This window comes from Herpailurus yagouaroundi, unplaced genomic scaffold (assembly GCF_014898765.1).
Source record: "Herpailurus yagouaroundi ecotype Mexico unplaced genomic scaffold, PumYag 250, whole genome shotgun sequence".
Lineage (NCBI taxonomy): Eukaryota > Metazoa > Chordata > Mammalia > Carnivora > Felidae > Herpailurus > Herpailurus yagouaroundi.
Window position 1 is genome coordinate 2,735,710 of NW_024412467.1, and position 23,534 is coordinate 2,759,243.

Below are 23,534 nucleotides of genomic sequence, written 5' to 3' on the forward strand. Positions count from 1 at the left end.
AGGCCATCACATCTGGCCTGCAGTACGAGCGGCAGAGGTGTGGACTCAGGAGTGCATCTAGAAGGTAGACCTGGCTGTGGTCTGTGTGCATCCCACGGGAAGCAAAACCAGCATGATATGCCCACTCTGCAGGCAGGCAGAGCCAGAGGGAGAAGCCACATTTGTCCCCCGCCCCTGCAGGCAGGCACTTCCTCCTCCTCCCTGTGGCCAGAGCTCCCAGCATTACTGTGTTCTGTGACCCCAGGGAGCTCGAGTCCCTTCAGGAAGCAGAAGGGCATAAGAATGGCCTCTCATTTTGACGTTTCTTCATACTTTGGGCTTTCACCCTTAATATTAGTGGTTGTAGTTTATGGAAACACTGTCCTCTTGAGAATATTGTTCTGGGTCAGGTTGTACTTTTATGTTCAAGAACCCAGATTGCTGAGCCTTTCAAAGTGCTGGCTGTTTCCTTTTTGTCCTCGCTGTTATTCCCACCGCTATTCTTGGCTCTGCTTTGAGCTTTCAGTTGGTTCTACTTGACAGCTGGCTATGAACAGGGCATGAGGGAAGGCTGTCCAAGAAAATACAGTACAACCTTGGTTTGCAAGCGTAATTCATTCCGGAAACACACTTGTAATCCAAAGCACTTGTACATCAAAGCGAATTTCAAGAACCAGTGGCTCAGCTGTGGTCATGTGACATTCAGGGTCCTATATGACTCATTGTAAGACATCGCTCATTGATCAGGTTAAAGCTTATTAGCAACGGTTGCTAGTCTTTCAGAACACTCGCAGAACAAGTTACTTGCAATCCAAGGTTTTACTGTAGTCAGTTCTACACACAATACTAAGACACTGACACAAGATTGTACCTGTTCATGGACGCGTTGCCTGGGTCACTGTAAGCCTCCCAGGACCAGTAACCCCAACTGACAGATGCCATTGTTGTTTCTGAGAAGGTACTTATTTCTGAAATGAAGGTTGTGTTCCAGATGATCTATATAGGCGAAATTCTAGCTTTGTTTAAAAACCGTTCAATATTCACCCATTTAAAAACCATTCATCCCATACGTGCACTGAACCAAGCAGTGTGTTTCTAAGCACATTGTGGGACTAAGTCACGGTCCCATTGCTTATGGAACTGACAGCCAGGTGCAGGAGAGGCCCGGTGAACAGATGCAAGGCTCCCCTGCGAGGGGCACGGGAAGCAGCAGGCACAGCGTGTTGTGGCCGCACACGGGAGGGAAGGGAAGGCTTTGCAGCAGAGGCGAGAGCAGGGCCATGTTCCAGAAGTGCAGGAGTCGGCCGCCAGAGGGGTGTGGGGGAAGGATGCCGGTTCCAGGCAGACAGCACATCATGTTCAGAGGCCCAGACTTAAGAAATAGAAGGGGCTGTGGTTTAAATCTGTGATGGGTGACGTATGGGTGAGAAGGGGGATGTGGCCCCCAAACACTAGAGCTGTAAGTAGCCAATTCTCTAAGGCCTCCTGAGCCCGCGGAAGGCCTCGTGAAGAATTTAGACTGTGTATCTCACAGGAAGTTTGTGATGTAAAAAAAGATGGTTGTATGGAGAATGTATTGCAGGGGCCAGACCTGTCTGATGGGACATCACTGAGCCCACCCAGTGTTTGCTCTCCTCATGGCCACTGTTGGTCAGTGCTAACCTCCCCCCCCCCCACTCCCCCAGTCCCGTGGGATTCTGAGCAGTTGTGTCACTCAAGGTACAGAAGACTGAAGCGAGAATAGGACTCCATTCAGCGCTTTACATTTTCTCTTCATTCCTGTGATGGCAGCAGACACCATGCCCTGGTTTGTTTCAGATGAGAAGTCTAAGATGGCATTCCTGACCATGACCTTGCACCAGGGTGGAACCGGTCGGATGTATGAACTGACGCTGGACACGCAGCCACCTCTGCTCGGCACCTTCAGCGGAGACCGCCGCTTCTCCCGATTTGGTGGCATTCTGCACTTGAGTGACCTGGATGGCGACGGCTTAGGTAGGAGAGGAACAGGGCCTCTGGCCAAGAACTGGCTCCCCAGTCATCAGACCAGCCCCCGAACTGGGTCATCTAGGCTCTGCCTTTAGCATCGACAGCTCAGTGACCTAAGGCCTTTAGGTAGATTTTAGAGCTCGGTAAGACCAGAGCCAAGAGAAAGTTCTACTTCTTGAAGGTGGTAACATGAGAGCCATGCACGTCAGTTGTTGTCCAGGAATGACTGACTGGGGACCAGAGCCTTGACTATGCTGGGATGAAACCGGGTAGATGATTTAGGGGATGCGTTCATGGGACTTGCGGGGGGGTGGGTTAGGACCCAGTTCTGATTTCTGTCGTCTGCAGATGAAATCCTCGTGGCAGCCCCACTGCGGATAACAGACATCACGTCCGGGCTGCTGGGAGGGGAAGATGGCCGGGTGTACATCTACAATGGCAAACAGACCACCTTTGGTGACATGACGGGCAGATGCAAATCCTGGACAGCTCCGTGTCCTGAGGAAAAGGTAACGTGGGCCCGTGTGGAATCCTAGGCTACGCTGGGAAAGGCGGCTACCTGCGGATGCCTTGTGACATTGTGTCCACTGTGCAACTCTGACGGTTTCTGAGCTGTCTGGCGGTCAGGGCACAATCACTTGCCTGTGTGGCATAGGCCCGAGTAGCCCTGCATTCTTCCACGTCTGCTTGCACTGTAGCTCAAGTCCAGTTGGACGTAGTGTCCTGCTCGTTCCGGTCCCAGCCTGCCTTGCTTGGTTAGGGCCCACGGCAGCCCCCTGGGATTCCATCAAAACGCCCCCTCTTTTGTTTCCTGTTCACTGCTTCCTGTTCATCCCTTTTCTCAGGTGGGTTTTTTTTTAAGTTGCTTGGGCCTAAAACACCATTTTTAAATTTAAACAACCTTATTTAATTGCAAAAGTACAGTTCATTGTAAAAATTTTAGAAAATACAAGTGGGACGAATCCTCTACCTAGATTTGCACTCTGCAGAGACGATGCCCTCTGTTAACCTTCTGAGGTGTATCTTTCTGGTATGCTTTTCTGTCGGCTTAATGGTTCCCATTTATTGTGCACTTACTCTGTACTTGGCACTTCGTTAACACTTGATAGATCTGTCTCCCTCACTGCTACTTCTTCAAGCCAACTCCAAGCTACTATGTGGGTACTGTGCCAGATGAAGACATTGAATGTCCATGAGGAAGGCGCACCAGGTCACGGTGCTAGGAGAGGGCAGGCCAGGGCCCTGCACCAGGAGCTGATTCTTTAGGACACTCTTCACCATTACAGTGTGTGTGTGGATAGGGCTTGTTAACAGCCGTGATCATCTTGTCCACAATTTTGTAACTTGATCTGGTCTTCCCTGCCGACGTAGTTAACGTTTCTCCATGCCTTGTATTCTCATACAGTGGACTTCCTGGCTGCCTGTTTTATCTGTGGACACACCATAGTTTATGTAGACGTTATTTGAGGGACTATTAGTCCCTCAGTCCATTTCATTTCACGGTTATAAATATCCATATATGAACATTTCTGTCCATCTGTCTTCTTGAGCTACACTCCTGTGAGTGGAATTTCTGGTGTCAAAGGGCATGCACGAGTTGAGGACTTCTCCAGAATGTAGATGTGAGTGTGGGACTTCAGGATGAGTGGTTAAAACCTGAATCGACAGTAACACAAGTCTCCCTTCTCTCCCCTTCCTTTCAGGCTCAGTATGTACTGATTTCTCCTGAAGTAAGTACCTCCTGAAGGAATGAAGAAAGAGAAACCACAGAAATGCGCCCTTTCCCTTATTTTAAACTGATAAGATATCACAGTATGTTTTCAAAAGACCATTAACAGACACTGCTTTACAGGCAAGTTCAAGGTTTGGGAGCTCCGTGATTACCGTGAGGTCGAAAAACAAGGTGGGTATGAAGACTGTCCTTTGGACGTTTATATCCTAAGGCTGGGGGGGGGGGGTGGTCTTTCATCTAAAAGATTGTACTTGAAAAAGAGGAACACAAAAAAGGAAGTAACATCCATACACAATCTCATCACTTTCCCATTCAACCCTCAGGGCTGGGCTGGCAAATTACAGCCTGTGGGACTAGTTTTTGTACAGGCCATGAGCTAAAAATGATTATTACAGTTTAAGTGGCTGGGTGACACCTGAGACTTGTATGAAGCGTCCCTAGTTTTATCAGAACACATTCCTGCTCCCGTGTCTCTGTGGCAGCTACTGTAATGCAATGGTGGGCGACTGGCTGTCCCAGAGACCGAGGTCCCCCACAGCCTGAAGTAATCATCATCTTGGCCCTTTCAGAGAGTTTGCAAACCCCGCCATGTCAGATAACCACTGTTAATATGCTGGCACGGTTTCGTCCAGATTCCGGGACAAACACGTAAACGTGCGTGTGCACGTGCTCTACTTGCCCGGCCTCGTCACCTCCATGTGCTCTATAGCATCTGATGGCTCTTCTCAGACCAATACACATGGAGCTGTTGGGGTCTTTTCAATGGCTGCATCGTATTGGTTTTATTTGGTTCCCTTTCTCCGTTATTTCCATTTTTACAGAATTGTGCAAGCCTCAGGGTGCCTGGGTGGCTCAGTTAAGCATCTGACAATCTTGATCTGGGCTCAGGTCATGATCTCACAGTTGGGGAGATCAAACCCTGTGTCAGCCTCCGTGCTGACAGCATGGAGCCTGCTTGGAATTCTCTCTCCCTCTCTCTAACCATTACAAGAAACTAACTGTGCTGCTAATGATATTCTTAGACTGCTAGACCAAAAGGTATGCACATTTTGCATTTTAATGGGTACAGCACTTAAAGTGTTTTATCTTCAAATATAAAACTAAAGTACCGAACCCATTCATTTAGGAGAGGATGTTCTACAGAACTGTGTGAGCTTTGAGAGAGAGAAACAAGATTTATACACGTGGGAAGTTGACAGGATTAAGGCTAAAGCATAGTCTGAAAGTCTGACCAGTACTAACGGTGGGATGGGAGGCCTTCATAGATCGTGGAGTGTGGCAGGGCGGATGACCTCCAGCTTCTTGCCGTTTAGTGAAACTGCTCTCGGGTGGCCACCAGTTCAGATGGCTCTTGCTTTACCATCTATATAGTCAAGCCTGGTTAAGTAAACGTTTAGGGTTATCCAGAAAAAGAGATGAAGTTTATGGGAGGATTCTCCGAATGTCTGGTGACAGAATGTGTCGTAAGCTTGGCTTGCATTTAAAATGCATTTTCTGAAAGTTAGATGTTATCAAGAACCCATGTATCATGTAAGAATCACACATACCCAGCATCCCTTCTGCCACCTGAGGAGTGGTACAGATCATCTAGAAGTTATGGTTGACTGTGTACAACGCTGCACGTTCTCCTTTGTAACGACCATTCCCCTGGGGCAAACACTGAATGTGCTGCACCAACCCCCCCCCCCCCCCCACCACACACCTGGGATGGCAGCATGGGAGTAGCTTAGAGCTGGACACGGACCACCTGAGGCCGGTCAGAGTGGCGGTTTACGGAGACTCAGGTTGAGAGTCTGAAGACTCGAGAGCGTGAAGCCAGAGTCAGGACGGGGCGCACAGGTGAGCCTTGGCCGTGCTGTGTCATACGACGCCCCGGAGAAGCACGCAAACCTGACGTCTGGTTCCTGCACGCAGGTGCTTACCGTCTAGGTGGAAATGTGCCCGGTAACACAGGCCCACGTGTGCTGAGCAAGAGCCAAAGGCAGTCAGAAAGCGGGAGCCAGGGCAGGTGAGCTGCCAGGAACCAGGAGGAGGTTGACTAGCTGGACAGGAGGCAGGAAAGGAAGGTGTGAAATGGAGACCAAGCTCAACTACGAAACTAAACTACAGGCAAATCAAGTAAATACTTCCATAAATAAGAGGAAGGCAAGATTTTCATTTTTCCTTTTGACACTAGGGTATAAAACAGCAAAGGGCAGTGTGGTAAGAGGGAACGTGGTAAGGGGTCAGGAAATGTTAGCCATTATTACTTCCGGATTCCATCTGTAGTTCTCAAAATCAAATCAGTAGAACTTTTCACAGGAGGTTTGGCCGTTTCACGGTCGTTCCCTGCTCTGGCCGGCTGGACCCTGGCCAGCCTGGGTTTAGGATCATCAAGTCCAGGCTCCCAGCATGTAGACCGGCCCCCAGGGAAAACAGTTTAAACACTGGCTGCAGGCTTTGAAGACACTTCTGAAGGACGGTTCCGAAACTGGTTCAAGCAGCAGGGCCTGCCTCCAGAGAAGGGATGGAACTTCCTCAGCCCTGGTTTTCTGAACATACAGATCTGAGAATGCGGGATTTAAACAACATCTTATCACCAGAGCATAACGTGATGCCTGGATTATGGCAGAAACTAAAGGCATTATGAGTCATCAAAATGTTTTGTGTCCTCTGCAGAACCAAGTTGTCGTTGCTGCTGGAAGGAGCTCTTTGGGAGCCCGACTCTCTGGGGCACTTCACGTCTACAGCCTTGGGCTAGACTAAAGGCTGTCCTCCTCTGTCCGTCTCTTGTGCCCAGTCATCTCCAGGGGGAGCGTTCCTGCTGGGGGCAGGGCTCCTGGGAGTAGGGATGTTTCTGTCTGGGATGACGATGCAGTAGATGGTGACAGGGGCTCTGGTGAGCCAGGTCCCCTCCTCTTCCAGAGTTTCAGTCCTTGCTTCCCTTGCATTTAAACTTATTCCTGACTTACTGCCTGTGCTCAAACCTTTGTACAATGTCTCTCCTCTTCACAGGACTAGCTACGTCTTTCTGGTGCCTGGAAAGACCTCTCTCTGTGGTTCTCTATCACAATTTTTCCTAAAAATTTCCTTTTAAAAACAGTGACCCATTCCAATCAAAGTGAAATAGTGTAGTATATAGGAAAACAAATTAGAGAACTAGTATAGTGAAAAGTAAGGGGGTGAAGGATAACCTCACAACTGCAAAGGCACCTGCTATACCTGATTTGGTCCCTTCTTGGGAGGATTATTTCATTTTCAGTGTTTTGTATAGTGAAGGATAAATACAAGACTAAAACCTCCTTACCTTTTAGTGCCCTCAAATGCTTTTGTAGAAGCGGCTGTCCTAACTGTGGCGTCTAGTGACTTTCCACTTGTTCCAGGACCTCCCAAGAGGAGCTGCTGTCGCACTGAGTTGGTATAAACTATGTAGAGAGAAGAGATCTGGCCTGAGCCAGTGGCCACTGCAAGGGACCAGGCAGAGAAGCAGGCCTTGGTCTCTCTTGTTCCTGGGCTGGTTTTAGCAGATTTCATCCGCCAGTCCTGCAGTGTGGCATAGTTAAGGGAAAGGAATCTACCCCAGGGTTTTAGCTTCACTAAAAATGTGAGAAACCATTACTACTGATCCTGTAACAGGGAAGCACACTAGTGAAAGGTACTAAAAGGGCAGGGAGAAGTAATGACAAGAACCCAGCTTCTCTAGAGGCAGAGTAGAGACTGGTCCAAGGAAGGAGTCCAGCAGAAGAGTAAAAGTTGAATTAGAAATCTAGGGAAAGCTACTAGAGTTAATTGTGAGCACAGGTGAGTACATACAGGGAAACAGGACACAAAGTCACCTCTGGATGAGTCCTGTGACTGTCCCCTTTCCTAAAGAGAGGCAGGCCATCTGCATGGTTCCCTAGGGAACAGCAAAAAGCACAAATACCATTTGGTTTCATTTGGGTAACAATCATTGCTAGTTCTTATGTGAATTATTCTTTTTAGTTTAAGGGAAATTCATCTTTAGGGCCCAGAAATTAGTTGACTGTAATACAAGTTGAGAAGTCTGAGTGCAGAACGGATGCCTGTCTAGTACTGGACCCTTCCTTACAAGCGTGGGTTCCTTTACGCTGCCAGCACTGCGGAAGACGTCCACGCTTCACTGATAGGGCCTGTGTTGAAACACGATCATTAACGACTTACATTCTTCTTAATGCTTAAACATACCAGATAGCAAGCACCAGGCAGAGAAGGTTAAAATGTATAAGGTTGGAGGCAAGTTTTCGTGTAGGATTTTATATAGGACATTTAGCCACATTCAGAAGTGCTAATTTGGATTCCTACTGTCGGAGGTCAACCTGGCAGAGTCCAATGCATTATGTGGTTACGTTTTCACTCCACTAACTGTAGTTCTCAGCATGGATTCTGAAATGCATAACAGAAATGGAAACATCTTGTAGGGTTTTAAGCTCTCATTAACACAAATCTGAACTTAATTAGTTACCTTTATTTCAAGATATCAAAACACATGTACATACTTGCGGTCTGTTTTTCTATGTATATGTAACAACTTGCTTCGAGATCAGAATGGTTTTATGCCTTTGTACTGCAGATCTAGAAAGATCTGAAGTGGGTCTTGGAATAAACTCAGATCTCTGAATGCCCCGGTCCAGGCACCATCCATTAGCCCACCTCCACAGGCACCACTTAAAGTGTGTTTAACATTGCAATTCCAAAAAATAAAGCTGTGTACAACTTTTAGAATGACTCCCCACTATCTTTTTATTTAGTGGTTATTCATCACAATCGGTTTATCAAGAATAAAGCGAGTGTTCAGATGTCATTTTAGGATGCTATTTTCTGCCTTCCAAAAATGGACAGTCTGAAGAATATTGTTCCTTGAACTTGTTAAACAGGCGATAAGACTGCTCGCTTACGTAACCAAGTATTTGGTATTATCGTTTATTTACAGAAGTTTATGTGCTCAGTCTGTTTCGAAATTTAAAACCACTAAACTTTGTAATTTTCAGTGTAGGCCATCTTATTACTTACTGTCCGCTAAGCAGAGCTAGCTGACATTTTTGAAATCCTCCTTGATGTGAGCACCTTAGAGAACCTGATAAACCATCAGTGACTTCTCTGCAGACTAAGGAGGTAATTGCCACTTCCCTTTTATTGACGAGATGGGACTCATCAAAAAAATTATTTTACCCAAGTCTGCAAACTAAGTCACACCAAAAGGAAAAAGGCCAAAATTCAATTGTGTCTGATCTCAGTCAAATTAAAGTCCTCTGGGCTTTCAATTCTTCCCCTGTCACAGTAAATGTTTATAACCTACTTTACAGTGATCGCACAAGACCAGCAGCAGGTGCTCTGAGGTGGGCCAAAGAGTGTCCTGTGAAATCTAAGGATTATCAGAGAGACTTTGTCTTGAAAACCACCACACAGATTTAGGACACTAGAGAGCCACGTCTATCCATGTCCCAACACCCACACCACAGAGCGTACTTGGGGGCCACTCTGCCCTGAGCTCAGGCCACAGCTCCTGCCATTCTATCTTCCACCTTTGCAGGCCTCCTGTAACCACACCTGGGAGTGGGGAAAATTGACAACTTCATCCGTTTTCTTTCAAGTTAGGAATAAAAATGCTGTTCCAGGAGCTATCACCAAACCACTTGGTAAATGGACTCCTAAACTTCCCCATATGACATCCTATTGTAGTATCAGGTGACCCCAACATCAGTGGCATATTTGTTCTTTGGAGTACAAGAGCTGCTCTGGACTCTCTGGAATCTTCCATGTCCCTTTTGAAGGGAAGGAAAGCTATAATGTTCTGCATAACTAACCTCCAGAAAATATAAAAATGGTAGTTAAGATGGTAAGTAGGATAGCAATTTTGAGACTTACAAATAGCCACAGTTTTGAATCCCAACCTGACTGTAGATGAAATTCTGAAGTTTATCCACCTTTTGGTTTTAGGAAGCCCATCTGTGGCTATGTACACTTTTTTTCGGGGGTGGTCGAGGTGACCCCTCTGTCTAAAGTCCGGGAACGACCAAGTAACAGAAGGGAAATAGTTTCTTTTGACACTATTTCTAAAGGCTGTGTTATAGCCAAGCAAAGAAAAATTGTTCCAGCGTTCAAGAAAGTGAAATCTTGATTAAATGGAATCCATGTAAGCTGATGTTCAATCGTTTCATTTTTATTTGCCTTATATAAAAAGGAGGCAAATTCAAGAAAAGACTGATTTAAAGCACAAACTTTCCAAGTGTGTTTTGAGGTTAATATAGATTTTCCTACCTTTCCAGTCACCTGAGAGTCAGCACAGGGAATCTTGTTCTTGGGAACTTCCTAAGAGCCGCTACCTGGTCTCATCACACGGGTTCATCAAGTTTTCAGGCTTTGCTGGGCGTGAGGCTGTACTTTTTTTGATATGTATAAATCAGTCTCTCCATGCCTCACATCATGTCTCTAAAAACAGCCTTTTCAGTTTGTGGAAGATAGAATTTTGGCCTTTTACAAAGCAAGTACTTTGCAATTAAGTTCTAGTACTGTGAGTACCCTAATATTTTTATCAGACATTATAATTTAAGTATCAGTGATTTTTTTCAAGTCTCTGATTCTATAAAAGAAAATAAAGGTATCAGAAGTTTCTCGTGACTACTATAAAAAAATAGTCCAGTCTCTACCGGGTTGTCAGGACACTCCTGCTTGATCCGGGTCCATCTGGCCGGAAGCTGTGTTTCATTTCCATGCTTCTGTCTGCCTGAAGGGTTTTTTTGGGTAAAGAGGCCATCTAAATAAAGAAGGGAAATTAATCATTTTAGTTGGTGTCTGTCTGAAAAGAAAAGCCCCTAGTAAAATGAGAACTACCTACCACATGAGGGAAGGACCGTAAGACTTGTATCAGTATCTTACATGTTTACTCCTGGTGTGAACAAGGAGTAGAAGGGGAAGAAAAAGGGTAAACTTTTATCTTGATGAGAACACTACATTTTCTACATTTCAATTGGGGTTATGACAAAGCCTGTGGCAGAATTGCTAATATCTGTCTATATAATGTTCGTCACAGTGCTGCACACAGAAGAAGTATTTCTAACTTGTTTACTGTGCCAGGCACTGTGCTGACAAGTACTTTACATATATTATTTAACTCTCCCACTAGCACTTTAACTGGCAGATGGGGAAAGTGAGGGAGGCTTAGAGAAATTAAGTGATGTGTTCAGGGTTGCAGAGCCTGTGACCACGTAAGCCCAGATGTGACCCCTGTGCTGCACTGCTGCGAGCCAGACTCTCCACACCACATACCACAGGAGGCAAAGGAGCTTCGAGCTGTCGTCCGAGGAATGACAGCAGACGCCTCCAGATGAGGCCACTTCCCATAAACATAATTCCTGTAATCAGCCAAAACACCCTATGGTCCTAAAAGAGAACACAGTTAATTTTAATCACAAAAGGCTGGGTTCCTTAGCAGTAGAATTTCCCACACTACTCTTGCCCCAGAGCTTAAAAGAAGCCTCTTGTCTGTCCAGCTCCTTCCTGTAGAAAGGACCTAAGAACAAGCCTTGACTGCACCCAAAGACCCAAGAATCAGAAATAAATTAGAAGCAAAACATGATTTAAAAGGGCTTAAATAGGGGCGCCTGGGTGGCTCAGTCAGTTGAGCGGCCAACTTCGGCTCAGGTCACGATCTCGTGGTCCGTGAGTTCGAGCTCCACATCGGGCTCTGTGCTGACAGCTCAGAGCCTGGAGCCTGCTTCAGATTCTGTGTCTCCCTCTCTCTGACCCTCCCCCATTCATTCTCTGTCTCTCTCTGTCTCAAAAATAAATAAACGTTAAAAAAATAAATAAAAGGGCTTAAATATTTTAAAATCGGGGCGCCTGGATGGCTCAGTTGGTTAAGCTTCTGACTTTGGCTCAGGTCTCACGGTTTGGGAGTTCCAGCCCCATGTCAGGCTCTGTGCTGACAGCTCAGAGCCTGCAGCCTGCTTCGGATTCTGTGTCTCCCTCTCTCTCTGTCTTTCCCCCATTTGTACTCTGATTCTGTCTCTCAAAAATAAATAAACGTAAAAAAAATTATTTTAATCATCTATAAGCCAAAGATAACTTGTACTTTGTTTTCTTCTAGTCTTTGTTTACATACATACAAACCTGATCAGTTACATACAGAGAGTATACACACATTTTTTGCGTATGGCTACAGTTCCCAAACTGTGAGCTGTGGTGTCCTGAGCATCACAACACCCCCTGAATATTTTAAGTTTTTAAGAGGAACACAGTGACATCTGCAATGTACTCTGAGAACCACTAGTAAGTTGTTTGACTTAACTACTTCATATAAAAATTGTTAGGTAACATCTCAAAAACTACAACATAATAAAAAAAACATTTGGTCTAGTGATACTATGGAAAGACACTAAGCATCATGGACCAAGGAAGTTTGGGAAGCTCCGACTTATACAATAAGTATTTCCCCTGTGATTTTCATAATCGTTGTATTTTTGCAGTGTAATGCATCCATGTACAGAACCAGACTTGATGTTTACTATCCCACAGGGAAGGGATTCCATCTATAGCTCTGTCAGTTGGTGATCAACCACAGCCTCGTTAGCTCCAGTGACTGAGAGCTCACCTGTCCCCCAGGTAATTCCGTTACACAAATGATAAACTATCACTGTTAGAAATTCATACCATGCATGAAGGAGAAACCCACCTCCCTGGATGGAACATGAACTCAGAGTTAGACATAAGCTATCAGGGAGACAAATGCTAAATGAGTTAACTTTTGTTAATGTTCACACGTTTTCTAGTCATCCAAAAAAAAAAAAAAGGCCCTAATTTATTAAGTAAAAGTTATGTTTAAATTTTTTTTTAATGTTTATTTACTTGTGAGAGAGAGAGAGAGCGAGCGAGCAAGCAGGGGAGGGACAGAGAGAGAGGGAGACACAGAAGCCTAAATAGGCTCCAGGTTCTGAGCTGTCACAGCACAGGGCCTGATGCGGGGCTTGAACTCATGAACTGAAAGATCATGACCTGAGCTGAAGTCGGACAGTTAACTCACTGAGCCACCCAGGTGTCCCAAGTAAAAGTTATGTTTAAATGAGACTTAGTGTACACGGATTACTACTATCTTTGCTGCAGACTGATTCAGTAATCCGCGTATGAATCAAACATCTGGGAATGCCAAAATGTGATACACTCGAGAGGTAAGCCAAGTTCCAACCAAGCTTGAAATTCCACGTGCTACTAAAATCAGAGAAACTGCATTTGGAAGATGGTGCAGTAGGAGGACCCTAAGCTCACCTCGTCCCAGGACACAACTAGACACAACCAGACTCACATCAGTGTTATTAGCCCAGAAAACGACCTGAAGATGGGCAGAACAGACTCTGCAAATAAATGTAGAGAAGAAGCTACATCCAAGAGGGTAGGGAGTATGGAGACAGGGTGGGGAGCTAAATGAAAGTGGGGCTGTGCACAGAGGGAGGAACCTGCTGGCACAGAAGAGGGGAGAGAAACAGACCGTCACACAGGGGGGCCTGCACGGGAAGACAAATCCACATAACACTGGCTTTGTAAACCAGAGAGGCTAAATTTTGTGAATTCTTATAATCAGAAAAACTTAAAACCTGGAATTTAAAAAAATCAGCAGACTAGGGCACCTGGGTGGCTCAGTTGAGCATGTCTCAATTTTGACTCAGGACACGATCTCACAGTTTGTGGGGTCGAGCCCTGTGTCAGGCTCTGTGCTGACAGTGTGGAGCCTGCTTGGGATTCTCTCTCTCTCTCTCTCTCTCTCTCTCTCTGCCCCTCCCCCATTTGTTCTCACTGTCTCTCAAAATAAGTAAATAAACTTAAAAAATATATAACTAAAATCAATCAATCAATCAATCAATCAATCAGCAGGCTCAACTTTGGGAGAGCCGAGAAGTCAAGAGGAAACTGAGTCCCTGCCTTTAAAGAGCCAACAAGAGAAACAGCCCAGGGGAGATACAGCATAGAAGCAGCAGTGTGAGAGCGTGTCCTGGAGGAGTCTCCCAAAGGTGTCTGTCCCTCCGGGACACACAAAACAAAGGACCTGGCAGGTGCCATTTCCCTCCACACCCACAGCCAGGCCTGCCTCAGTGCCAGCACTGTGGTCTCCTCCCCCAGGAGACCCAACAAACCTTGAGAACACGGACACTCCTACACCCTGGGCACTTTGTGCATCCACACACTCCAGGGCAGGGGCCCATCAGAAGCAGCACCCCCAAGCCTGGCTGTGTGCAAGCAGCCCCAATGGGGGCCAGCACCACTCCAGAGTACCTCCTGCCTGGGGACAGGGGAAGGTCAGAATGTGGCCCCAGCAGTGGGCTGGGGGCAGAAAGCTGATCTGACTGTAGGCCCTGTCCGCCAATGAAAGCTTCTCAGGGGATAATGCTGGAAAGCAGCCTGCAGTTCGGTGCTATTGCATCTCTGACAAATGCCTGGTGTGACTCAACTCAAGCCCAAGGTGGCACCAGACTGGCCCACTAACACCACAGAGACCAAACATCGCCCAGAGTAGGCAAAGAGCCACTGCAGACAGCGGGACTGAAGGTAAACGTGGCCCAGACACAACAGTCAGGTGCACTCCAAACACACAGGAGACACCTCTGAAACGCCAGGTTTTGGTGAACAGGGGACAGTGTCCTGCAGGCACACAGGACCTGATCTTCACAAGGCCACTGCCTTCAAAAGCAGGAGACATAGCTGACTTTCCTAATACATAGAAACAGACAGGGAGACAAAATGAGGCAGAAGGATACGTCCCAAATAAAAGAACAGGACAAAATCACAGCAAGAGACCTACGCGAAATGGAGATAAGCAACATGCCTGATAGAAAATATAGGGCAATGATCATATAGTTACTGGACTTAAGAGTGGAGGACATTAGTAAGACCCTTAACAAGGACATAAAAAAGAACCAATCAGAGATGAAGAACACAATAAATGAAATTAAAAATACACTAGATAGAATAAATGGAGGAAGCAGAAGATATCCATTGAGGACAGAGTAGTGGAAAGTAATCGAGCTTATTAGCAGGTGAGAGACAAACAAGTTATAAACGAGAATAGACTTAGGGAACCCAGTGACACATCAAGTGTAATAACATTCGCAATGCAAGGATCCCAGAAGGAAAAGAGAAAAGGGAGAGCAAATTTATGTGAAGAAATAACTTCTGAAAACGTCAAGAATCTGGGAAAGGAAACAAATCCAGATCCAGGAGTCACAGAGACAGTCCAACAAAATCAACCCAGCAGGTCCACACCAAGACATATGGTAATTAAAATGGCAAAAAGTGGTGATAAAGAGAGGATATTAAAAGCAGCAAGAGAAAAGAAGAACATCAAATACAAAGGAAACCCCATAAGGCTATCAGCTAATTTTTCAGCAGAAACTACAGGGAAGAAGGGAGTGGCAGGATATATTCAAAGTGATGAAAGGAAAACAATCTGCAGCCAAAATTACTCTATCCAGCAAGGCTATCATTCAGAACAGGAGAGATAAAGAGTTTCTCAGACAAACAAGTATAAGGAATTTATCACCACTAACCCAGCCTTATAAATGTTAAAGGGGACTCTTGGGAAAGACTGTGACAGTATGAAAAGTAGGAAACACAAAAGCAGTAGAAATAAGTATATCTGTAAAAAATCAATCAAGGGACTCACAAAATAGAAGGATGTAAAGTATGACACCATATACCTAAAATGTGGGAGAGGAGTAAAGGACGGTTCAAACTAAAGTGAACACCAGCTTAACACAGACCGCTATATTAGCAGAAGATGTTATTTCCAAACCTAATGGTAACCACAAATCAAAAGCCAGTAATAGATATGCAAAAAATAAAGAGAAAGGAATCCAAGTATATCACTATAGAAAGCCAACTAATCGTGAGAGAAGAGAGCAAGGGAACAAAGGAACACAGAAGAACTACAAAAGCTACCATAAAACAAGTAACAAAATGGCAAAAGGTACATATCTATCAATAATTACTTTGAATGTAAATGGACTAAATGCTCCAAAAGACACAGGGTGACAGAATGGATAAAAAAACAAGACCCATCTATATACTGCTTATAAGACACTCATTTCAGACTTAAAGACACTAACAGACTGAAGGTGAAGGGATGGAGAAACGTTTATCATGCACATGAATGTGAAGAGAAAGCTGGGGTAGCAATGCTTAGATGGAAAAAATAGTTTTAAAACAAATACTGCAACAAGAGACAAAGAAGGATGCTACAATAATCATAAAGCAAACAATCCAACAAGATATAAGAATTGTAAAATTAATGTACCCAACATGAAAGCACCCAAATACATTAAACAGTTAATAACAAACATAAAGGAAGTAATCAATACAATAATAATAGTAGGGGACTTTTAACACCCCACTTACATCAATGAACAGATCATCCAAACAGAGTATCACCAGGGAAATGGTGACACATTGGACTAAATGGATTTAACAGATATATTCAGAACATTCCATCCTAAAACAGCAGAATACACATTCTTCTCTGGTTCACATGGAACATTCTGCAGAACAGACCACATATCAGGCCACAAAACAAGTCTCAAAAAAGTCAAAAAGACGGAAGTCATACCACATATCTTTTCTGACCACTAGAAATCAACCATAAGAAAACAATCTGGAAAGACCAAAAACACATGGAAGTTAAATACCATGATACTAAACAATGAATAAATCAACCAAGAAATCAAAGAGGAAATTAAACAAAAAAGCTACAGAGACACAAATGAAAATGAAAAACCAATGGTCCAAAATCTTCTAGATACAACAAAAGTGGTGCCAAGAGGGAAGTTTATAGCAATACAGGCCTACTTCAAGAAGAAAAACTCAAACAACTTAACCTTACATCTAAAGGAACTAGAAAAAACAAAACCCAAAGCTAGTAGAAGGAAAGAAAAGAGCAGAAATGAAATAGAAACTAAAAAAAAAAAAAAAAAACCAACAGATCAATGAAACCAGGAGCTGATTGTTTGAAAAGATCAACAGAATTGATAAACCTTTAGCCAGACTCTTCGAAAAAGAAGAGAGAAAGGACTCAAATCAGAAATGAGGGTGCCTGGATGGCTCAGTGGGTTGTGTCCGACTTTGGCTCATGTTGTGATCTCAGTTTGTGAGTTCAGGCCCCATGTCAGGCTCTGCACTGACAGCTCGGAGCCTGGAACCTGCATCAGATTCTGTGTCTCCCTCTCGCTCTGTCCCTTCCCTGCTTGTGCTCTCTTTCTCAAAAAATAAATATTAAAAGATAAAAATTAGGGGCGCCTGGGTGGCTCAGTCGGTTAAGCGGCCGACTTCGGCTCAGGTCATGATTTCACAGTCCGTGAGTTCGAGCCCCGCGTCAGGCTCTGTGCTGACAGCTCAGAGCCTGGAGCCTGTTTCAGATTCTGTGTCTCCCTCTCTCTGACCCTCCCCTGTTCATGCTCTGTCTCTCCCTGTCTCAAAAATAAATAAAAATGTTAAAAAAAAAATTAAAAAAAAAGATAAAAATTAAAAAAAAATCAGAAATGAAATGGGAAATAAGTGTTGTCACAGAAATACAAAGGATTGTAAAACAGTATTATGAAAAATTATATGCCAACAAATTGGACAACCTAAAGAAATGGATAAATTCCTAGAAACATATAACCTCCCAAAACTGAATCAGGAAGAAATAGGAAATTTGAAGACCTATTACCAGCAAGTAGGACTTATTCCTGTGATGCAAGGGTGGTTCAATATTCACAAATCAATCAACATGATACATCACATCCACAAGAGAAAGGATAAAAACCGTACTGATCATCTCAACAGATGCAGCAAAAGCATTTGACAAAGTACAATAGCCATTCATGATAAAACCCTCCACAAAGTAAGTTTAGAGGGCACATACCTCAACAAAATAGTCTGTATACCGGAAAACCCAATAGCTAATATCATCCTCAATGGTGAGAAACTAAGAGCTTTTCCCCTAAGATCAGGAACAAGACAAGGATGTCCACGCCCATCACTTTTATTCAACATACTACTGGAAGTCCTTGGCTCAGCAATCAGACGACAAAAAGAAATAAAGGCATCCAAACTGGTAACAAAGAAATAAAACTTTCACTATCTGCAGATGATATGACACTATATGTAGAAAACCTGAAGGACTCCACCAAAAACCTGCTAGAGCTGATACATGAATTCAGTGAAGTTGCAGGGTACAAAATCAATGTACAGAAATCTGTTGCATTTCTCTACACTGATGATGAAGCAGCAGAGAAAGAAATTACGAAAAGAGCCCACTTACAATTGCATGAAAAAAAATAAGATACCGAGAATAAACCTAACCAAAGAGGTGAAAGATCTGTACTCTGAAACCTATAAAGCACTGATGAAAGAAGAAATTCAAGACGACACAAAGAAATGGAAAGACATTCCATGCTCATGGATTGGAAGAATAAATACTGTTAAACTGTCTATACTACTCAAAGCAATCCACACATTGAATGTAGTCCCTATCAAAATACTGACTACATTTTTCACAGAGGTAGAACAAACAATCCTAAAATTTGTATGGAACCACAAAAGACCGCAAATAGCCAAAGCAATCTTGAAAAAGAAAAGCAGAGGTGGAGGCATCACAATTCTGGACTTCCAAGTTCTATTTCAAAGCTGTAGTAATCAAAACAGTATGACACTGGCACAAAAACAGACACACAAACCAATGGAACAGAACAGAAAGCCCAGGAATAAACCCACAAATATATGGTCAATTAATCTTTGACAAAAGAGGCAAGAATATGCCTCCTATGGAAAAAGATGGTTTCTTCAACAAATGGTGCTGGCTCAACTGGACAAATAAAAGGATGAAACGACCACTTTCTTACACTATACACAGAAATAAGGTCAAAATGGATCCAAGACCTAAATGTGAAACGTGAAACTATAAAAATCCTACAAGAGAACACAGACAGTAACTTCTTTGGCCACAGCAACTTCTTTCAAGATAGGTTTCCCGAGGCGATGGAAACAAAAGCAAAAATAAACAATCAGGACTACATCAACAGAAAAATCTGCACAGCAGGGGAAACAATCAACAAAACTAAAAGGCAGCCTATGGAACGGGAGAAGATATTTGCAAATGACATATTGGATAAAGGGCTAGTATCCAAAATATATGAAGAACTGATCTAACTTAACACCCAAAAAACAAATAATCCAATTAAGAAATGAGAAGACATGAACAAACATTTCTCCCAAGAAGACACACAGATAGCCAACAGAAGAGACAACATGAGAAGATACTCATCATCACCTATTATCAGGGAAATGCAAACCAAAACTACAATGAGGTATCACCTCACACAGGTCAGAATGGCTAAAGCCAACAGCACAAGAAACAACAGATGCTAGAAAGGATGTGGACAAAAATGAACCTCATGCACTGTTGGTAGGGATGCAAAGTGGTGCAGCCACTGTGGAGAACAGTGTGGAGGTTCCTCAAAAAGTTAAAAACAGACAACTACCTTATGATTCAGCAATCACACTACTGGGTATTTACCCAAAGAATACAAACACACTAATTCAAAGGGATACACACACCCCTATGTTTATGGCAGCATTATTTACAACAAACAATGGAAGAACCCTCAGTGTCCATCAATAAATGAATGGAAACAAAAGATGTGTTTTACACACACACACACACACACACACACACACACACACACACACACAGTCATGAGGCACCTGGGTGGCTCAGTTGGTTAAGCTACCAACTCTTGATATTGGTTCAGCTCATGATCTCACGGTTGGTGAGATCAAGCCCTGCATCGGGCTCTGTGCTGACAGTGTGGAGTCTCCTTGGGATTCTGTCTCCCTCTCTCTCTCTCTCTGCCCCTCCCCTGCTTGCACTTTCTCTCTAAACAAGCAAATGTTAAAAAAAAAAAAGACAAATATCATATGATTTCACTCATATGTGGAATTTAAGAAACAAGCAAAGGGGGGGAAAAGAGATAAAGTAAGAAACACACTCTTGAAGAGAACCACCTGATGGTCCCCAGAAGGGAGGTGGGGGGAGGATGGGGAAACAGATGGTGGGGATTAAGGAGTGCACATGTGATGAGCACCCGGTGATGTGTAGAAGTGCTGAATCACTATATTGTACACTTGAAACTAGTATTACACTGGATGTTAACTAACTGGAATTAAAATGAAAACTTAAAAAGAAAAAAAAAATCTCCATTTGGTAACCATCACAGTAATATTTGATTCAGGCATGAATTAGTTTTTGGTCAAGTGACAGATGCAAAAACCAGAGGGTGAAAAGTTGAAGAATGACAGGATTTTTACACAGTCTCAAAGTATCTCCCTCCGAGACATTTCACTCCACAGACAGAGTCACTTCACGGGAGAGAAAGTTGGCAGACACCTCCCTAACCGATGGTCCCAATAACGGGACAAACAGACATCATGTGCTTCCTGATGGGACTCAATGTAAGAACATACTGACAATGCATAACTAGAACCTCAGGACAAAGAAAGGCTATCAAGGTCAAATAACGAATCTCTTTCTCAGTGAGTGTCATGGCCATGAAAGACAAAGATCAGAAAGCTGGCTCCATTAAGAGTCTCAGGAGACAGGGTAACTATGTGATCCAAGGTCTTCTAAGAGACAAAGAGCAGCACCGAGACAAAAGCCTAAATCCAAATAGGGTCCGCAGACTGTAAAACAGCACTGTTTCAATGTCAGTTTCCTGATTTTGACATCTGCATTGTGGTTATATATGAGAATGCCCGTGTTTCTAGGAAATATATACTGAAAGGTATATAGTGAAATATTTACAGGTGAAGGGGCATCACATGTGTTGCTTACTCTCCAGTGGTTCAGGAAAAAAGGCTGCACAAATAGATACAATGACAGAGTGAATGTGATGTAATGTTGGTGTTTGAAGACACTGCATGAAGGCTCTATGGGAATTCAGGGACTATTCTTGGAAGATTCTAAAATTATCTTAAAAAGAAAAAAACAAGAAGTTTTTCCTATCCTTCAGGATCCCCAGAGACGGAATTTGTAACAGGTGAGGTACTGATCTGAATCTTGTGTGGGAACCAATCCCCCCCGAACCACTCACCTCTCATCTCAACGGGGCAGCTCCACACTGAGGACCACACAGGCCAGGAGCTACCAGAGGGGACCGCACAGGCCGGGAGCTATCACAGAAGAATTCTAAAACTCCTGGCCTCAGAACAGATGCCCAGCACACCTAAAAGAAATCCAAACCCTATCCGGCTCTACAAAATCACCACGATCTCCCACCTGTCTACTCTGTGGCCTCCTTCCCTACCTCTCTCCTCCTGACTCGCCTTCTCTTGCCCCTTCTGGCCTTCTGCTCCTTAAAGAAGCACAGCCCATCCCTGCTGCAGTCAGTATGTGTGCGGCCCCCTGTGCCTCGCGTACCTTCCCATAGACCGTCCCACTCTGTACGGTCAGCTCCTCTGAAGGACCTTCCCTGACCAGCCCATCTCCTCATCTCACTTCCTGTGAGCATCATCCTTGTGCCTGGCTTTTCTTTCATGGCACTTCTCATCTAACGTACTACATGTCTATTTCTATGCTCTCTCCTACTGTCACGTGACCCCCACATGGGCAGGGACTCCCTGCTGTTTCCCCAAGGCTGAAAGCAGTGCTTAGTATGTAACAGGCACCAAAACTGTGTTTAAGAGGATGAACGAATGAATGGACTGCATTTATTTTTCTTTACATCTCAGTACAAGGAGAACTAAAATGACTAACACTGTGCCTCGCTGATGATTGTCCTTGGAAGTGACAAGTAAGCGGAGACCTGAGAGGAAGTGGGAGCCAATCAGGCAGAGGAGGTGGGAGCTGAGGGAACGTGTGTGGGAGGAAGTGAGCCTGTACAGAAAGATCAATGCAGCACGGACAGGGGGGCCGAGTGGTTGGCTCAACGTGCAGACGAGGGCACACACACCAGGAAGAGTCCTGCAGCCCAAGGAGCCTGGATCTTTAAGGGCAATCAAAAACCACTGGACAGTTTCATAGAAGAGTGACCACCAGATGTGCTTCTTTTACAGGCCACTTTTTAGAAGCGGAAGTGTCCTGATGAGACAGGACACCAGTTGGACAAGGACAACAGGGAAAGAGACAGAGAACGACCTTACAGATTACGTAGGACACGGAGCCAAAAAGAGTGCTGGGTGTGTATTCAGATTATTTTCTGGAAATCTTACAGTAAGGTATTTTCTGAAAATACAAGGCTACGATGATATGAAGAACTCTGACAGTTTAGTGTTGCATTAATGTGAAAGTGCAGCCAAGTGCAAAGTACAAGTCTCGGGCTCAAATCCTAACTGTTACTTTATAGCACTGAGCCCTTGAGCAAATTACCTCAATTTCCCGGGCCTCAGTTTTCTCATCTGTAAAGTAGGGTAACACTTCCATCTTCAGAGCTGTGACTTGACTGAAATAAGCAAGCTACCAATGCCTGGCACGTAAGAATTAGGAAAAAAGTCCTTCATTAGCATGGCCTCTCTGTGATTCTGAATTACCGCCACCTCATGGCAGGACCCTGCAGGAGCACCACCTCACAATCAATCCTGCACACACCGCACAGGGGGATCCTGCATTACCGTCGCCTCATGGTGCCACGCCGCACAAGCACTGCCTCACGGTGTGATCCGACATTACCGGAACGACACGGTAAGACCCTGCAGGCTCACCATCGCATCATGTGACCTGCACCACGGTCTCCTCACGGTGCGATCCCGCACTACCCGCACCTACGGCAAGATCCTCCGGGAGCGCCATCTCACTGTGCTCCTGCATACCAGAGCCCCACAGTGGGATCCTGCAAGAGCACCGTGCACGGTATGACACTGTTTTGTCAAACCTTTCCCACGTGTGGTTCCAGGTTTCAAGAAACCTGAGGTAACCTAGGCTACAGTTATATTTACGTTGTAACAGGGGCTAAAAACACTGCCTGAATTTTGAATGAATTAGACTACACATTTTAATTCACTGGGGTGCATACGTTTTAAGACTCTTCTTAAAATCCATTGTATTTTTTTAAGATTTTATTTTCAAGCAATCTCTACATCCAACGTGGGACTCGAACCAACCCCCTGGGCACCCCTTAAAATCCATTTTAAAAAATGATCTTCAAAACATAAAAAATAATCCCTAGCTTATTGAAATGCAGTCTCACCTCTTCAAGAGAAGATTCTAGATTCATTCCAAAAGCAACTCCCATTAGTCCAAAGAGTGAAAGAGAGAAGGTTCCCATGGTCAACTGCAGGTTCAGCCTCATCATCACATTACGGTGGCTGGAGAGGAGAACACGTACTTGGATGAGAAGGGCCCGCTAGCCATACAGCAAATTCACGAAATAATCCATTGGAGGCCACACAGATTAAATCTACACCTTAAAAAGAGGACATACTCCCATGTGGCATTCATAGATGATGATGTAACTCCTCCCAAAATGACGGGGCCTTAAAAGCTTTATCATTTTAGAATTACTTTAAAAGAAAATATTTACTGACTGATTTATAGAATGCTTTCTTACCTGTCCAGATTGATGAATATGATACTCTGTGAATCATCAATCAGTGCCCTGAGTTCCCGAGCTGCATTGGAAAGATCCTCAGCTAATCGGTAGTAGTTTTCCAACAGCAACTCCATCTCTTCTGCATGGTCGATTCCTGCACTGCTCTTTTCACTTCAATTAAAAGCGTTAACGTAATTAACATACCCCCAATACATGCATCACACATTCATACCAAAAACTTCCTGATTCTGTATACAATATTCAGCTACCAATGACAAAACTGGCCTTTGTCT

General features: G+C 44.3%; 2 protein-coding genes across 11 annotated transcripts in view; one reads left to right on the forward strand and one right to left on the reverse strand.

Moving 5' to 3' along the window:
- Window positions 1-8,419, forward strand: part of GPLD1 (glycosylphosphatidylinositol specific phospholipase D1) — a 70,046-nt gene extending 61,627 nt beyond the window's left edge. For 4 of the 5 annotated variants that reach the window (XM_040460724.1, XM_040460727.1, XM_040460725.1 and 1 more), the window contains 5 exons: window positions 1,798-1,974; window positions 2,317-2,477; window positions 3,672-3,698; window positions 3,821-3,871; window positions 6,359-8,419. In XM_040460724.1, the coding sequence (XP_040316658.1) occupies window positions 1,798-1,974; window positions 2,317-2,477; window positions 3,672-3,698; window positions 3,821-3,871; window positions 6,359-6,445 (503 nt within the window). In that variant the 3' untranslated portion in view covers window positions 6,446-8,419. Of the gene's footprint in view, window positions 1-1,797; window positions 1,975-2,316; window positions 2,478-3,671; window positions 3,798-3,820; window positions 3,872-6,358 lie in introns of those variants that run through there. The other variant, XM_040460726.1, reaches the window with a different exon arrangement.
- The window catches only part of MRS2 (magnesium transporter MRS2), a 41,561-nt gene continuing 20,802 nt past the window's right edge, over window positions 2,776-23,534 (reverse strand). Inside the window, exons 8-14 of one of the 6 annotated variants that reach the window (XM_040460729.1) lie at window positions 23,260-23,412; window positions 22,900-23,017; window positions 10,967-11,080; window positions 10,348-10,454; window positions 6,987-8,083; window positions 5,623-5,742; window positions 2,776-3,709 (exon numbers count right to left, since the gene is read on the reverse strand). In XM_040460729.1, the coding sequence (XP_040316663.1) occupies window positions 8,059-8,083; window positions 10,348-10,454; window positions 10,967-11,080; window positions 22,900-23,017; window positions 23,260-23,412 (517 nt within the window). In that variant the 3' untranslated portion in view covers window positions 2,776-3,709; window positions 5,623-5,742; window positions 6,987-8,058. Of the gene's footprint in view, window positions 3,710-4,739; window positions 5,078-5,622; window positions 5,743-5,819; window positions 8,084-9,958; window positions 10,455-10,966; window positions 11,081-19,663; window positions 22,180-22,899; window positions 23,018-23,259; window positions 23,413-23,534 lie in introns of those variants that run through there. The other 5 variants (XM_040460730.1, XM_040460733.1, XM_040460728.1 and 2 more) reach the window with 5 other exon arrangements.